Raw genomic sequence first — 17,853 nt, forward strand, 5'->3', positions numbered from 1 at the left:
ACTCTCAAGACATTGGACCTGGGCAGATGTGACAAATTCAGAGAACTATGATTTTGACTCAAGGGTTTCCAGATTTCCTTTCTCACTCTAATTTCAGTGTCTAAAATCCTCACAACCATGAACAATCTGAGGATTTGATGAGACAGGGCTGAATATTGCAGTTTTTCTCCTAGAAATCACTTGAGGGCATTTGCTTTAAATTGATTGGAAAAATATGGCATAACCATTTGCACAAACTTGGGACAAATGATATTGGGATAACGATCTACCAGAAAAGGGACATTTTACCCTTAGTTTCTGGGACAAAAACCAAGGAATCTCTATCATGACCAGCCTTCAGGCCTTCTGAAATATATCTCCCACAGTGTCTTACTCTTATGCTGAGGAGCCTTAGGTCCCTGTGTAAGGATTAGACAGTGGATTGTTATGTGCGTAGGAGAATCAGCTTCATGTGTCTGAATTTATTGCAGAAATTGAAAAGTACCAAGAAGGGGAAGAAGATCAAAACCCACCATGCCCCAGGTAACTTTCAGCAATTGTGGACGCTTAATTCTTTCTTAATACCTGGAGACGACAGATCCAGGGGAAAGCAGTGTGTTTGGTTTCATGTTTTCAACGAAAGCTGAATTACTCCTACTGACATTGCTGTTGGTTTTCATTGCAGTAGAGGTTTAGGTTTCCATTTCTTCCTCCCCTTATCATTGACTAATGTACCATAGGTTGACCATACCTCAAAAGCTGTACTCTCATGGCGACTGCATTGAATTTTAATCACATTTTACGGAAAACTATTGAGCTCACTCTTCATAATCACTGTTTGCTGTGTGTCATCCGGGCACTAACTTAGAGTGTCCTTTTACTCCCTTATCAGTGTGTCACCTGGCCAATTCACTCAGCTCGCTTTCTCTCTCTCTCTCTCTCTCTCTCTCTCTCTCTCTCTCTCTCTCTCTCTCTTTCTCTCTCTCTCTGTCTTTCTCTTTCATTGTTTTCTACCTGGCCCTGTTCTATCCCAACATAAAGGCAACAATGGTTTACCTCATTAAAAAGATCTATCCTTTTCCTTTTTTAACCACTTCCCTATGTGACCCCTGAAATCTAGTTGGGGCTCTGCGGTGTCTGATTTCCCCTGGCTGCTTCTTTAGTATCATCTCGTTTTCCAGGCTCAACGGGGTGCTGATGGAAGCAGAAGAGCCTGAAGTCTTGCAGGACTCACTGAATGGATGTTATTGGACTCCTTCAAGTTACTTTCAACTACCTGACTCATTCCAGCACTACACAAGTGGCTTTTACTCACTTGAGGAACAGCACGTCAGCTTGGCCCTTGACGTGGACAATGGGTTTTTTACTTTGACGATGATAAGGTTCCACCTGGGCTTCCAGATGGGAGTCATATTCCCACACTAAGCAGCCCTTCCTAAGCTGAGAGATGTCATTGCCGCAGGCAGGACTTACAGGCACATGTAGGTTTGAATGAAACTGTAGTTCCGTTTGGAATCCCAGACATAGGATAGGAAAGTGGGCAGAACTCTATTCCATTCTCAGACCATGCAGTGGCAACCTGTGCTCAGTCTGAAGACAGTGGACCCAAGTTAGGTGTGACACGTTCACATAACTCTGCAGCACATGCCGGGAGTGAATGTGAGATATTCTGATTTGAACCAGGTATCTCTGGGTAGCTACAAAGTTCCTCAGGGATTTCATTTTACGGGCATGTCTCAGCTTCTATACCTGCTCAAGGTCAGTGTCATCTTTGTGTTTAAGTCATCCAAAGGTGTTACCCTGGTTTCAAACAACCTCCCCCCATTCTTTGTATCTTCAGTGTTGGTTTGTTTTAGCTGATCCATGTGTAACACAGGAGGGATCCTTGGCTGAGGATTGTATTTCAGAACCACTGACTGCTCTTGACAATTGTTAACCCACTAGGCACCTTTGGTTAGAGAAGCCACAGTCCTTCAGCCTCCAATTGCTATCAATACTTAGGAAGACCACAGCTAGATGGACAAACAGTGTGGAGAGCCCTTAGCCCTGCTCCTCTCAATTCCATCCTGTAAAGAACAGGAGCCAGGAGCCGCTGGCAGGAGACAGCATGTCACCCGGGACTCTGCCGGTGCAGAATATGAACAATGCCATGTTCTTGCAGAAAACGCTTAGCCTGAGTTTCATAGGAGGTAATCACCGGACAACTGCAGAATGTAGAACACTGAGCAGGACGACTGGCCTGTCTCCTTCACACAGTCCATGTCACCACGAATCTCACAACAAAAAGGAGAAGAGATATTTTGGGTTCAAAGAAAGTAAAAAGGTACTGTAGCTACATTTCTTTATTTTGAACCCCAAATATTTCCTCATCTTTTTGTTGTTGTCATTGATTGTGGTGACATGGACTCATTTGTAGAGGACAGGTCAGCTGTCTGGCTCAATGATCTACATTCTGAAGTTGTCTGAAAATGTCTTCATGATTCAATTCAGCCTAAACGTTTTGCCAGGAACACTGCAGAGTCAATACTGTGACTTTCCAACCTCAGTCTGTCTATCTGCGGGCATAGAAGGTCTAGTTTGTCCATCACCATTATCATGATATCAGGACTGGTTACTTGGTTAAGGAGGGGTCTAGGAGATCTGTTGCTTTTAGAGACACCTTACTTATAATGAAGTATTTGGGAAAGTGGTTTCTAAAAGTATAAACGTCATGTATTCCAATCATCATCCTCTAAACACTTTATCGTTTATTAATCATCCCTGCCTGTGTCTATTATTATATCCATATCTCTACACTGGAAATTTTCTGTCTCAATTTTTACTCTGCCTCTGTTTTGGCTAGTGTCCGCTGTTGAAAAAAAAAAAACATTCTCTGCCTGAGTTTTAATTTTTGTCCAAAGTTATTTTACCCTATACAATTAAAAACGTTTGCCTATCGCTCTGGACTGTTGGATTGTTTTTTACATTCAGTGTTAGAATCTTTTATTATGCTGATTGGTTTTGGTGGGTTCTGATACAAATTAATAAAAAAATTTTCATTTCCCTGTTTATTTTCTAATCTCTTCCACATTGTAGACTATGTTTATCATATGTAGCAGAATATATTTACTACATTTCTTGATTCTAATTATTTTATTCTTTGTGAGAGAGTGTGTGTGTGTGTGTGTGTGTGTGTGTGTGTGTGTCTGTGTGTGCCTTTGGCATTTAGGAAGGGTTGCATAGCTCCTGTTTAATATTGCACTAAAAATGTTTTTGATAGTTTTCCCCCCTTTGAACTAGACACACTTCTAATATTTGTTTTATATGTTTTAAATTATGACTTTCAACCTCAAAGATTTCCATAAGACAGCAAATTACATATGCGTTATCTTTCTACTACCTCCCTTACCTGCCACTTCTCTTTTTTTTTTTCTTTGTATTTTTTAGTAGAGACAGGGTTTCACCGTGTTAGCCAGGATGGTCTCGATCTCCTGATCTTGTAATCAGCCCACCTCATCCACCCAAAGTGCTGGGATTACAGGTGTGAGCCACCGCGCCCGGCCTGCCACTTCTCATAATAGTATTTGAACCTAAACATACACCAGTGACATTCTGTGATTGTCATCTTGGCCCCACCTTGGTTTTTGGTAAGATCCACAATTAAATATATTAATGCTCATGAGCTATTCAACAGTGAATGTCACAGTCATCACTTGCTGAGTGGTACTCATCCTTAACAGAGTCCTCCTGAGGGAATCAGGTCTCGCTGAGCTTAGCATGTTTAATAATCTTTTCTCATGGTCTTGCATGGATCGCATGACTGGATATAAGGTACTCGCCCAAAATGATTTTTCTTGAGTTTTTAGGAGATACTGTCTTCCCTGGGGGACATACACGGTGTATGTTCTCATTGTGGGATTCAATTTTGTTCTACCAGGACCTCTAATTTCTGCCAGTTACTTCGTTCATGTGTTCTCTTCACCACGAGTCTCCAGAGGATGCTTCCTCTGTTCCTGCCTCCCCATCTCCCAGCAATTCTGCGTTTCCAAGATTGGCACCTCTGGTCCTCTGCACGGTGAAGCCCCTTCCTTTCAATTCCCCAGTAGCCAGTGCTCTAATCCACCAGGTCTCAGGCATGATCTGTTTCTCCACACGCTCTTTCTGAGGGTAGTTTTACCTGTGTTCTGTCATGAACAGGCCCGCCCTGCTGTTCTGGCCTGGATTTGCATAGTGTCTCCTGCTCCCTCTGCAGTTGTGTGGCTCTCAGACCCAGCTAAAGACAATCTCCTGAGGGCCATAGTGTTCCCTAGCCCAGGTGTTTAGGGCCAGGGTTACAGGTGGGAGTTTTGACTCTCTAACCCCTAGGGCTTTGAAGTGTCCGTTGAGAAATTCAGCGGTCATCATCCTAGGTGGACTTGCTCTCTCCTATCCTCCTACTTCTGCTATGCTTTTCTAGTATTATAGTTTATATTTAGTTGCATAATCCATTTTGAGTTAGTTTTTGAGTGAGTATTGAGGTTCAGGTGAATTTTTTTCCTTTGGGGATATGCATGTCCAGTTGTTTCTACAAAATTTGTTGATAAGGGAGCGCCTTCTCCACTGAATCATATCTGGAGGTTTGTCAATCCATTGGCTGGTTGAGACTGGTGAGAGGACTGTCCTGGTGTTTGGACAGAGAGACAGGGCATGAAGTCGGGTGGTTCTTAAGGGAAATATTAAGGAAGGCCCATTGTTGTATGAGGCATAGGAAAGCCCCAAGCACAACTGGGGTGCCATCTACCAGCATGTTGCAGCACACTCATCTCTGCTCTCTCCACCTCTCCTGTTGCAAAAGCTTGGGTGTGCATCGACACTGGGGTCGAATGGTGTCTGGGCACTTTTGAGCATTGACAGCGAAGCTCCAGCATCAAATCTTAGAATATCAAGCAGCTGGGTGGATCGCCTGAGGTTAGGGGTTCACGACCAGCCTGACTAGCATGGTGAAACCCCGTCTCTACTAAATCCAAAACAAATTAGCCAGGCATGGCGGCGCATGCCTGTAATGTGAGCTACTGGGGAGGCTGAGACAGGAGAATCGCTTGTGTACCTGGGAGGCGGAGGTTGCAATGAGCTGAGATCACACAATTGCACTCCAGCCTGGGCACGAGAGCAAAACTCCATCCCCCAAAAAATAAAGAAATAAAAATAAAAGAATATCAAGCAGCCAAAGAAGCAGGAAAACATGACACATAATGAAGAATCTAATGATCTAGTTGAAATTGAGACACATGTTGGAAATAGAAGAAAAGGACATTAAAAACAGTATAATTTTATTTTAATTAAGTGGAGAGGTTGAAGATTTTTTAAATATCAAATTCTCTAGATAAAAACTATGATTTACAGTCTGAAATGGAGGAAGGCACTGGATTAAACATTGCGGAAGGGAAGATTATTGAACTAGAAGGAATAGAAGTTGAAACTAACATAAATGAAACACACAGTCACAAATGACTTGAAAACATAAAAAGACCATCAGTATAAAAACTTTAAACACCCTCTAGAGGGCTCAATGGAATCCCTGAAGGGCGTGTAGTGGAGAAGAGAGACAAAGATATTTAAAACATTGGATGGAAGATTTAGAAGCTCCATGGAAAGCATAAACTTCCAATATTACAGAAATACAAATATTCTAAGAACAAGAAACATGAAGAAAAGTTCACCAAGGAACACCTGAATCAAATCCATCAAAACCAGTGCTCAAAAGGAAATCCTAAAAGTAATCAAAGGTGAAAGAACATGTTCCATACAGAGCACTGCCTAGAAGGATGGCATAAGATTTCTCATAGGAAACTTTACAAACAAGAAGTTTGCAATAAAGCACTTAGAGAAACTGTCGCCTACAATTCTACACCTGGTCAAATGATCTTTCAAATATAAACATGAGATAAAATATTTTTGAACAGAAAACAAAACGATCTCAATTTGCAGATGGTGTGATCCTATGGATAGAAAATCCCAAATAATAATTACAAAGGCAAACACACATACATGCTCACAGATACCACACACACACACACACACACACACACACAGAGTTAATAAGTGAATTTAGCAAACATTCAGCAAACAATCCATTGTGTTAGCAATGAACAATCCGAGAAGAAAATTGACGCAATGATTTCATTTATATTAGCATCAATAAGAATAATACACCTGGGAATAACTTTGTTTAACAAGCTGCAGTACTTGTACACAGACAACTCCTGAACATTGCTCGAGGTCACGTGGTCCTGCACCCATGGGCAAAGTGATGGTCTGGGCTCAAAACGCAGCCCCGCCCGTCCACACCAACCCATGAAATTGGTAGGAAACCTGACAGCCAAGTGGCGGATTGGCTTTTTTTCTCACTCTTCTTTTTCCTGGTGACCTTCCATCACCAGGAAGCCGGGTTCGTGGGAAGAAAAGCAAAGTAAGGGAGGGGATTCCCAAACAACCTCCCTCCCTGGGGTCCAGGCAGCCTAGGTCTAGGTCCCCCTAATAACAGAGGTCTCCTCTGAGTGAGTGATGTGAGCACATGAGCAGACCTGCTGGCAAAAGGGACCAGCCTGGAATACCAGCACTTTGTTAGACCGAGGCAGGAGGATCGCTTGGGCACAGGAATTTGAGACCAGCCTGGGCAACATAGAGACTTTTTTTGTAGAGACCCATTCTCTACAAAAACATTAAAATAAAAAAAAAATTAGCTGGACTTGGTTGAGCCTGGGAGGTCGAGGCTGCAGTGAGCCATGATCGTGCCACTGCACTCCGGCCTGGGTGACGGAGGAAACCAAAATGAAAACCAAAAACAAGGACAGAAGATGCAGAGAAGATCCAGCACCATGCTAACCTCAGAGGAGGCGGCACGGGTTGGTGACCATCCCCTGGAGTTTTTTTCTTAAAGACCCTCATTCAGTCCAGGCACGGTGGATCACGCCTATAATCCCAGAGCTTTGGGAGGCCGAGGCTGGTTACCTGGCTTTGGGGTGATTGAATCCCTGCAGCACTGGGGGGCTGGAGCATCCTCAAGGGCAGCCTCTCTTTCAGCCCATTAGCAGCTCATGCATTTTGCTCTTAGATGACTCAGAGGCAGGAAATCAAATCATCTCACTAAAGTCACTAAAAAACTGTCATTAAACTAGTAAAGATGCTGTGCTTTCGATCAGAGGACACTGCGTTTCTTCATTCACTGAACCCTGGCTGAGCCCTCCTGCTGTGGGAGGCTGCCCCTACAAGAAACGGAGCTCCTGCCCCCAGGTTCCCCTGAGTAGCTGAGGGGCGTGGACAGGGAACCAGGCCTGCAGAATGGAGGGTTCTGCTGAGAGCAGAGTCATCACCACAGCCCGTCCCCAGGGAGCCCCCCATGGAGGCTGCATAAGCAAACATGGCCCATGGCAGGCAGGATGTCCTCACACAGGCTTGAAGAAGGGGCTGGGGGCTGGGATGCCTGTGCCTTTAACAGGGCGTGTAGCCCACCCCACACCTCACTCTCTTGGGTCTAGCTGCTGAGCTAACTTTCAGAATTCCAGAATCACAAACTCAACTTAGTTTGGAAACACTGCAGCGACTCAGTCACTGGTTCCATGAACTTGGGGTGGGGTCCGAGAATCTGCATTTCTCACAAGTCCCAGATAACGCTGATGCTGGAGTCCCAGGGACCATGCTTTGAAGACCCCTGGTCTGGAGGCGAGGTCGAGGGCCAGGAGTCTAAGCAGGCCAGAGCCAGCCTGCTGCCTATTTTTGTAAATCAAGTTTTGTGGGAACACCTCCATGCCCGTTTGTTTACAAATCCTCTCAGGCTGCTTCTGAGCTCCAAGGCCAGGGCTGAGGAGTTGCAACAGAGACTGGCTGGCAAAGCCTAAATTATTTACTATCTGGTCCTTTACAGAAAGAGTCTGTGGGCACCTGCTCTACGCCATCCTCTCTCCCAGGTTCAGGGGACACCTGGCCACTCCTCCCTTCCACCTCACCCTCAGCTGCCACTGCTGCTTCCCAGACCCCTGAGAAAACACAAGCAACCAAAAGTCACCTTCCCCACACAGGGACACGATCTATGCTCAAAGGCACCTTCCTTCCTGTGGCTGCCCAGTGAACCGGCCCCACAGTGTCCATGGCCACGTGGCCGCTCCCAGCCCCACAGCCACTCAAGGGCATCCCAAGCCCATTCCTCCTTCTTCAGGAGGCACTGCCAGCTGCACCCAATGAGTTATTATTTCTCTCATCTCCAAATAAAACAAAAAGCACAGTTGCTTTTTTTGTGTGAGACAGAGTCTCACTCTGTCGCCTAGGCTGGAATATAGTGGCGCAATCTCGGCTCACTGCAACCTCCGCCTCCTGGCTTCAAGTGATTCTCATGCCTCAGCCTCTTGAGTACCTGAGATTACAGAAGTGTACCACCACACCTGGCTAATTTTTGTATTTTTAGTAGAGACAGGGTTTCACCATGTTGGCCAGGCTGGTCTAGAACTCCCGACCTCAAGTGACCCGCCCGCGTCGGCCCCCCTAAATGCTGGGATTACAGGTGTGAGCCACCTCACTCGGCCTAAAAAGCACAATATCTTTGACCCACTTTCTTCTCCCCTGTTTCTCACCTTCCATTCACAAGAAAATTCCTCAAAATATTTCCTTCACTTGTCTGCGATTCCTCTCCTTCTTCCAGCTCATAAACCGACTCCAATGAGCCTCTGCCCTCACCACTCCGTGGGAGCTGCACTTGCCAAGGTCGCGGTCACCTCTTCTTTGCTAGGTTAAGCAGTGCCCATTGTATCAGGGCGACAGAGGTGCTGCCTGCAGTTTCCCCAGCATATTAAAACATATGTCCAGAAAATGATTTATACAAGAATGTCCATGGCACTTTAATTCATAATAGGAAAAACTGGAAACATTCAAGCATCTGTCAATACAACAATGGATCAATAAACTGTAATACAGTCATTCCATGGAAAGCCTAAGGGAACAAACTGTTGACACACAAAACAACATGGAAGAATCTCAAAAACATTTTGAATGCAATAGGAGCCATACACAAAAGAGTGCGAGAAAAGAGATGAATAATCATGGTCTGAAGAAATGCAGAGCAGAGAGCCCAGAGGCAAAGACTCACAGGACAGCGGGTCGGTCCCAGGCTGTGGATCCTAATTAAGAAACGCCTGCTGGATTTTGCCCAGCTCCATTTCCAAACTATTTTGGGTCAGTGACTTCTTTATCCCTTCCTTATTCCCTCATTTTGAACTAGAATCACTGTAGTTGTTATTCCATGTCTGTCCCGTCATTTCACATTAGGGGAAGATAAGCTGTTCATTCAGTTTCACAGGTCGACGGAGGAAAGGGAATTATGTCAAGGATCTGTACTTCATGGACACCCTCAGAAGCCTCATCCACACCTGGTGTGGATGTTTTAAATGGGATTTTAAACTTTTCATCTGATGTGGTCTATATGACATTTTTCATGTTGAACTAATGCTTTAATGACATGAGATTGGGAAACCTTAGGGGAGAGGGTGAATGCATTTTGCAATTGGGGGAATGTGAATACTGTGGTAGATGGAATTTCTGAAATGGTCCCCCAACATGCCACACCCTTGTCTCCAATGCCCGTTAAAGTGATGAGACACCATTCCTGTGATTATGTTGTTATATGCCAGTTATATGATTTTAAGCTGGTGAGGTTACTTGCATGAACTGGATCTAATCACATCACTTCATACACGACAACTTTCTGGGGCTGGTTGGAGAACAAGTCAGAGATGGTAGGAGCTTGAGAAAGACTGCATGAGTTATTATTGGTTGATGATGGAAAGACAGGGAAGGAGGAAAGCAGGTGGCCTCTGGAGTCAGACTGTCTCCTGGATGACAGTCAGCAAAGACAAAGGGCCCTCAGTCCCCCACAAACAAGAATAGAAACTCTTTCAATATCTGTAGTGAACTTTGAAACAAATTGCTTGAGCTCTAGAAAAAAACACAGCCAGCCCATTCCTGGATTATAGCCTCACATGACTCTGATCAGAGAACCCAGCCACTTCATTCCAGACTTCTGTGGTTTCAAACCACTGATTTGTGGTAATGTGATCATTGGCAGCAAGAGAAAACTAGTACAGGTGTCTGTCTCTCCTCTTGAATTTCAATTTCAGATACATGGATGCTAACCCCTCTAACAGAAAAAAAATCAACCAACCAATCAATCAATGAAAAAAAATATTGCCCTCACCTTTATGTGGCTGTTCCAGAGCCCTTGCCACCTGAAGAAGACAATGAGGGATATTTCAGGCACGTAAGGAGTGCGGCTTTACTGTTATCAATCACATTTCTGAAAGAATAAAAATGGCTGAGGTCAAGCCGTGGCTCATGTCTGTAATTGTAGCACTTTGGGAGGCCAAGGCAGGTGGATCACTTGAAGCCAAGAGTTAGAGACCAACCTGGCCAACATGGAGAAAGCTTGTCTCTACTAAAAACACAAAAATTAGCCAGGCATGGTGGCGGGCGCCTATTATTCCAGCTACTCAGGAGGCTGAGGCAGGAGAATCACTTGAACCTAGGAGGTGGAGGTTGCAGTGAGCGGAGATCACGCCATTTCATTCCAGCCCGAGGAATAGAGCAAAAACTCCACCTCAAAAATAAATTAATTAATTAATAAAGATGGTTCATTACTTAACTCCACATATTATTATGTGAAAATGTATCATCTCGATTTTAATAGCAGATTTTTTAAAATTGCTTTTCTTTTGCTCACCAGACAAGGTCTGGTAGCAAATACCGGTCACCAACACAGATGAACCAATTCAAGGAGAGCCATAAACAGGACTACTGTTATGTTTCCCAAAAAAACCATCACTAGAATGCAATCTCTTCTCTACTTGTCACAAAATGAACACAATAGTCCACTATATAAAGTCCCAAACACATGAAAATGTAAATACAATGAAGTCTGCTTTCCAAATATTCATTCTATTCAGACCCAGTCATGGGGACCAGGGATTAGGAAATGACTACAAAGAGGTTCAAGGGAATTTGGGGAAGCGACAAAATGTGCTGAAGTAGAAACTCTGCCGATGGCTGCACAATTCCATAAATCAGCTGAAATCATTGAGACGTATGTTGACAACGGGTGACTTTTATAACAAGTCATTCTTTAAACGAACTTTTGGGTTTCTAGTCCAACATGGAAAGAGCTAGGCAGTCATCACTCGTCCTCACAGCTAGCAAAAGGTTGAAGGAACTGAAAGTCAACCCTTCTAGGATGGACCAGAGAATTGAAGTCACAGGGAAAACTGCCACCCTAAAAAAGGGAAAGACAGGCGAACACACAGGGAGTCAGAGCTCACAGGAAGAGAAGCTACTGGGGACAGCAAGTGGGAGAAGAACTTAAATGGTATTGACAGATCACTAGAAGCTGAGGGTGGCCTGGTTAGCGCATTAAAAACTCCTTGAGAACCAGACTAAGGGGGAATCTCACATATTTCCAAGTTTTACTACAATGATCTCAACCAGGTTCTCAAGATGAAGTTCTGAAAACCCCCCTGAGGTTTGGCACTGCCAACTTCAGGATTTACATTAAGCTACAGTAACCTAAATAGTGTGAAGCTGGTGAAAAGAGAAAACACACACACAAATAGATCCACGGAAAAGAATACAGAGCCCAGAAACAGGCCTACCTACAGTCCATTGATCTTCCATGAAGGTTTAGAGACAACTTAAAGCAGGGAAGTTACCCTTTCCACCTAGTGGTGCTACAACAGCTGGATAACCACATGCAAAAAATATATAAATAAATCCCGGTGTGCATGTTATACCCTTTATAAAATAAATCTCACATGTAAATGTAAGGTGCAAAACCATAAGGATCCTAGGAGGTAACATCGGAGAAAGTCTCGGGGATCTTGGGTTCGATGATGGCTTCTTAGATACAAAACCAAAAGCACAATCTACTAATGAAAGAAAATTAAGTGGAGCCTCGTTCAAATTAAAAACTTCTGCTCTGTGAAAGACACTGTTAAGAGAATGGAAAAAGCAAGTCACCGACTGGCAGAAAATATTTACAAAATAATCTGATGGAAAAACTGCTGTCCAAAATATATGAAGAATTCTGAGAACTAAACAACACAAAGGAAGAAAAAAAAAGAAAAAAAGAAAAAAAGTAGGTGAAAATCTGTACACCTCATTAATAAGATATACAGATGGCAAATAAGTATATGAAAAAGATGCTCAAAATCATTTGGCTTTAGGGAATTGCACACTAAAACAACAATGAGATATCAGTGGAAACCTATTAGAATGGCTAAAATGCAAAAAGGTGAACACACCAAATGCTCTCAAAGATGAGGAGCAACCAGAACTCTCCATAGCTAGTAGAAATGAAAAGGGTACAGTCACTCTGGAAAACTTAAGTTCACTCAGAATCCTGCACATAAGTAGTTATAGCAATTTTATTCATAATTGCCAAAAGTTGGAAGTACGCAAGACGTCTTTCACCAAGTGAATGAATAAGCAAACTGTGTTGTAGCCCCACAACGAAATCTGATTCAGTGATTCTAAAAAGCAAGCTATCAAGTCATAAAAAGACATGCAGGAACTTAAAATACATAATGCTAGAAAGAAGTTAGTCTGGAAACCTACAGACTGTAGGATTCCAACTCTAGGACATTCTTGGAAAGTCAAACAGAGAGAAGTAGTAAAATGATGAGTGGTTGTCAGGAGGAAGAGAGGAGGACGCACGAAATGGTGAAGCACAGGGAATTTTCAGCAGTGAAACTATTTTGCATGACGCTGTATTGGGGATTTAGGACACTATGTAATTGCCAAAACCCATAATCTGTGAAACTCAAAGAATGAACTCTTGTGTAAACTATAGCCTTTAGTTGATAATGATGTATCAATAGTGGTTCATCAATTGGAAAGAATGGACCACATTAATACAACATACTTATAGGGGAAATTGTGTGCTGGAGGACAGGGGAGCCTAGGAGAATTTTCTGTACTATCCACTCCATTTTTCTGGGAACCTACAACTATTCTAAAAAATGATGTCTATTGGCTGGGCGCGGTGGCTCAAGCCTGTAATCCCAGCACTTTGGGAGGCCCAGGTGGGCGGATCACGAGGTCAGGAGATCGAGACCATCCTGGCTAACACGGTGAAATGCTGTCTCTACTAAAAAATACCAAAAAACCACCCAGGCGAGGTGGCGGACGCCTGTAGTCCCAGCTACTCGGGATGCTAAGACAGGAGAATGGCCTAAACCCGTGAGGCGGAGCTTGCAGTGAGCCGAGATCCGGCCACTGCACTCCAGCCTGGGCAACAGAGCGACACTCTGTCTCAAAAATAATAATAATAATAATGTCTATTAATTTTTTTAAATTAGGTTGCAGCAGCCCCATATCAAGGTTTTGGTGGCATCCTGTTAGTGTTAGTTAGTACCTGTGTGGTTAGTACTTGGCATTGAAGTGCACCAACCTGGAGTCAGAGCAGTTGGAGATTTCCAGGCCTGTGCCATTTACCTCGAATCCTGGGGTGCCCCGGAAAACAGCAGGTCAGTAGGGAGAAGCAGTCTCAGCAATCTAGACAGTGCAGGTTTGTGGTAAGGACAGGTACAAACCATCTGGGTGGGCAGACCTTGGTGAAGACTACAAAACACTGAGACTCAGCAGCTGCCCCAGTGGAACCCACAAATCAAAGGAGGCGCTGCGAGGAGCTAAGGGCTACTGGATGAGCTCTCTGCCTGCAACACAGAAGCAGCTCCAGAGATTCTGGTAAATAATGTGCGTTTCAATACAGTGTGATCGACTCAAAACAGTAGGGAGAACAAAAAGGAAAAAAAAAGAGAGAGCATGAGAGAGAAAGAAAAAGAAAAGAAAAAAGGAAGAAAGGAAAGGGAGGGAGGGAGAAAGGAAGGGATGGAGGGAGGGAGGGTGGGAGGGAAAGAATAAAGAGAGAGAAAGAGAGTTGGAGGGACGTAGGGAGGGAAGGGAGGGAGGGAGGGAGAGAGGGAGGAACAAAGGGAGGGAGGGAGGGAACAAATATACATGAAGAGGAGAACATCGGGGGAACTTACACCACCAATATTTTCCATTAACAGGAACACACTAACTAGTGATTAGAGAAAGACGCACTACTGTAAAATCATATAGTGTTTCCATGGGATACAACCCCTTCCTCCTCCTCTGAAACACATTCTCTCTCTCGCCCACTGTTGCCAGAGACTCCAGAATCTACCTGGCTGTATGTGGGGGCCTCAGTCCCTGGGTCTGATGTCATCCATTTGCCTTTCTCACTGGACTTCTCTCCTTGCACTTGCTCCCACTCCCCCAGGACCTGGTGGGCGGCCACGTGAGAAGGACACAAACAAATCATGCCTCTTTCTTTCTCCCCTTCTCAATGCCTGCAGTGGTGGGTTCCGTGGGGTAGTGGCCTGAGATTTATTCATTATGGGGCCTCTAGCCCAGAGCAGGGCCTGCTACCTAACAGTCACCCCATGAAAGCTCAGGGAAAAAAGGCATCCACCACAAAGTCCTGGGGAACCAAGAATTCCACTGTGGCCCATAAATTCTAAGTCCTACAGGATTCTGGAATGGGAGATGGGACAGGCCTTCAAAAGTGGCCACTCTTTTAACCCATTATACTGTCAACTGAGCCATGTTTCCCCATCCTGGACACATCTAGAGGGCACCGCCTAAAACCAGACACATCTCCCCATCCAGGAGAGAGTAGGGGCCTGAGCCTGGGGGATGCAGGGCGACAGGGAGGGGATGAGCCAAAAAAGCTGAAGAGGAGAAAGCAGGTGAAAGGGGACAGCAGGGTGGAAACAGAGAGAAAAGGGGGCAGACAATGGGGGGTGAGAGGGGAAGAGTGAGGAGAGGGATGCAGATCTAGCTACTGAGGAAAAGTCCTGGAGAGAACACTGTCCTCTCCTGAAGTAAAATCACTTCCACCTGACCACGGCACTGCAGGTCGTGGGCAGCACACGCTGTGAATATTCGTTCATTCATTTAACAAATACTTATTTCATATCTGTTTCATGCCAGGCAAGGCCCTGCGATGTTTAGGGACCTTGGCATCTTCCCTTCACATCTGAGTCACAATAGAAAGAGGACTCTGTGACCCTATCGAGCCGGCAATGCCTCGGGATTTTTACCTGTTGGATCCGGCAGCTCTTCATGTCGGCCCACACCGTGTGAGGCTGCTCTTGGTGCACCGAATGGGGAAGTTTCTGCATCAGTGCCTCGGAGAGTCCACCGGAAGCCCTGGACAGTGGGAGTCGGTGGCACCCCAGCGTGGAGGCCGAGAGCACACAACACTGAAGCTCCAGACACCCTCAGGAAGACAGGAAGGGACAATCGGCTGGTGAGAGCCTGAATCACCAGGAACTTTCGCCTGGGTCGAAATAGGATTTGCCTTCAGATTGCCTGTGAGATAAAAGAGAGAAATCAAGGTTAACATTGAGATTTGGGGCTTTGGCAACTTGAAGGATGGAGCTGCCATTTACGGAGACTGGGAAGACCCAGGAAAGAGCAGCTTGAAAGGTCGTGGGGAACTAGAGTTGGTTGGGTTTCTGTCATATGTAATCAACAGTCCTGACCAGACTGGGCAACATAGTAAGACCCCGTCTCTGGAAATGAAAACTGAAAAATTAGACCAGCATGGTGGTGCACACTTGGAGTCTCAGCTACTCGGGAGGCTGAGGCAGGAGGATTCCTTCAGCCTTCAGTTAGAGGTTAGTGAGCTATGATGGTACCACTGCACTCCAGCCTGGGGGGAAAAAAATAAAGAGTCCTGACTAAATACTTGAGTAGCCAGGGAAGTTTTCAAAAAGTAAGTAATATTTCAGGCACATCTTAGTGAATGAGAATTCGATTATTTCTGTTAGGGAATTAAGAGAGTGTGGGTGTAGTTAGTTAATGCTTACTGAACTATCTTTGGAATCTCATCTACTGCTCTATCTGGTCTATCTCTACACATATATTGTATATGCTGTCTCGCTGAGCTTTCGCTAGGTTACGCTACAGTAACAAAAGCCCCAAAATCTTAGCAGCTACACATACAAAGGTTTATTTTTCATTGACATTTCCTCTTATGGCAGGTTGACTGTGACTCTGCTCTATACAAGCTATTTTATTTGTTAGATGGTGAAAACTGTGATACTTGGAGATTGCTGAATATGGTATTAGTATGTTCATTCATTCATTCATTTAACAAATATTCATTCAATATCTCTTTCATGCCAGGCAAGGTCAAGTATTGAGAATACAGTGGTGAATAAAAGAGACAAAATCTCTAATTTCCAGGAGCTAATATTGAAAATAAGATTAAACACAATCATCATAACAACAACAATGAATATTCATAAATAACAGCTGTAAGACATTGTAGTAAATCTTTTAAATTAGAAAAATATAAAAATTATTACAACAAAAAAGGCCACGTGTGATGGCTGATGCCTGTAATCCCAACACTTCGGGATGCCAAGGTGGGAGGACCATTTGAGCCCAGGAATTGGTAACCAGTCGGGGCACTACAGGAAAACCCTGTCTACAAAGAAATAGAAAATTAGCCGGGCATAGTGGTGCATTCCTGTAGACCCAGCTACTAAGGAGGCTCAGGTGGGAGGACTGCTTCAGCCTGAGAGGTCAAGGCTGTAGACAGCCAGGATCATACCACTGCACTCCAGCCCGGGTGACAGAGCGAGACACTGTCTCAAGAAAAAAAAAATACATATATTCGATGTGTCCTCAAACTATTATGTAGAATACTATTATTTACAGCACATCACGTGAGCCCTTTCAATGGCTGAACACTTATTTCGGTGCAATCCATACAGCGTTCTGGGAACTAAGTACACCTAAGAACAATTCAGTATGAAAGAGTTACTGCCTTGACAGGAAGACGCAAAAATTTTTAAAAGACAAATAAATAAATAAAAGAATGAAAACTGTAGCTCCGTGAGTCTCAAATTATATCTCATTCAACTCACAAAGAACATCTAGCAATCATTCTGAACACCATATAATTCACTTAATACATTTTGCCCGAACGCCCAACACATCTGAAGGACCAAAACCCGTATGTAGCCAAGAAACAGACAATCATTTTAAAATTATCACCTATGACTTCATCAGCTCTACGCACTTATTTTTTAAATGTTATTCATTTATTTATTCTTTTTATTTTTTGTAGAGATGGGATCTCACTGTTACCCAGATTGATCCAGAAACAGAAACAGAACCACACTAATTTCAGAAATCAGATGACAATACAGTCATTCGATTTATGAAAAAAAGTGCCACACGGTGCAGAAGGAAAAGGATGGTCTTTTCAATAAATGGTGCTGGATCAAGCAGACACATCCATGTAGTAAACAGTGATCATAGCCAAGTGGGGTGGCTCACACCTGTAACCCCAGCACTCTGGGAGGCTGAAGCGGGCAGATTACTTGAGCCCAAGATTTCAAACCAACCTGGGAAACATGTTGAACCCCATCTCTACAAAAAGTACAAAAATTAGCCAGGCATGGTGGCGCACGCCTACAGTCCCAGCTACTCAGGAGGCTGAGGTGGGAGGATCGCTTGAACCAGGAAGTGGAGGTTGCAGTGAGCTGACATGCTGCCACCACACTCTAGCCTGGGCAATAGAGTGAGGCCCTGTCTGAAAAAAAAAAAAAAAAATGCAAAAACTAAAATAAAATTGTTATAAGGTTAACACACAAAAATGTGTTCATACTCTTAGGTTAGGCATTGATTTCTTAAACAGGACACAAAAAGTAGTAACCATCAAGGAAAAGATTGATAAAGTATAATTTCATTAAAATTAAGAATCTCAGGCCGGGTGCAGTGGCTCATGCCTATAATCCCAACACTTTGGGAGGCCGAGGCAGGTGTATCGCTTGAGCCTAG

At 44.1% G+C, this 17,853-nt stretch overlaps 1 protein-coding gene and 1 long non-coding RNA gene across 22 annotated transcripts in view; one reads left to right on the forward strand and one right to left on the reverse strand.

Moving 5' to 3' along the window:
• The window catches only part of LOC105471461 (NBPF family member NBPF3-like), a 49,734-nt gene extending 48,330 nt beyond the window's left edge, over window positions 1-1,404 (forward strand). For all 9 annotated transcript variants that reach the window (XM_071099774.1, XM_071099769.1, XM_071099771.1 and 6 more), the window contains 2 exons: window positions 471-522; window positions 1,161-1,404. In XM_071099774.1, the coding sequence (XP_070955875.1) occupies window positions 471-522; window positions 1,161-1,404 (296 nt within the window). The remainder of the gene's footprint in view (window positions 1-470; window positions 523-1,160) is intronic.
• Window positions 1-17,853, reverse strand: part of LOC139364242 (uncharacterized) — a 53,552-nt gene that overhangs the window by 33,510 nt on the left and 2,189 nt on the right. For 7 of the 13 annotated variants that reach the window (XR_011625734.1, XR_011625731.1, XR_011625735.1 and 4 more), the window contains 2 exons: window positions 15,099-15,369; window positions 10,181-10,279 (listed from right to left, as the gene is read on the reverse strand). This is a non-coding gene — a long non-coding RNA (uncharacterized lncRNA). Of the gene's footprint in view, window positions 1-10,180; window positions 10,280-13,420; window positions 13,591-15,098; window positions 15,370-17,417; window positions 17,606-17,853 lie in introns of all 13 variants that reach the window. The other 6 variants (XR_011625733.1, XR_011625730.1, XR_011625736.1 and 3 more) reach the window with 5 other exon arrangements.

The sequence above is a fragment of the Macaca nemestrina genome, chromosome 1 (genome assembly GCF_043159975.1).
Source record: "Macaca nemestrina isolate mMacNem1 chromosome 1, mMacNem.hap1, whole genome shotgun sequence".
Lineage (NCBI taxonomy): Eukaryota > Metazoa > Chordata > Mammalia > Primates > Cercopithecidae > Macaca > Macaca nemestrina.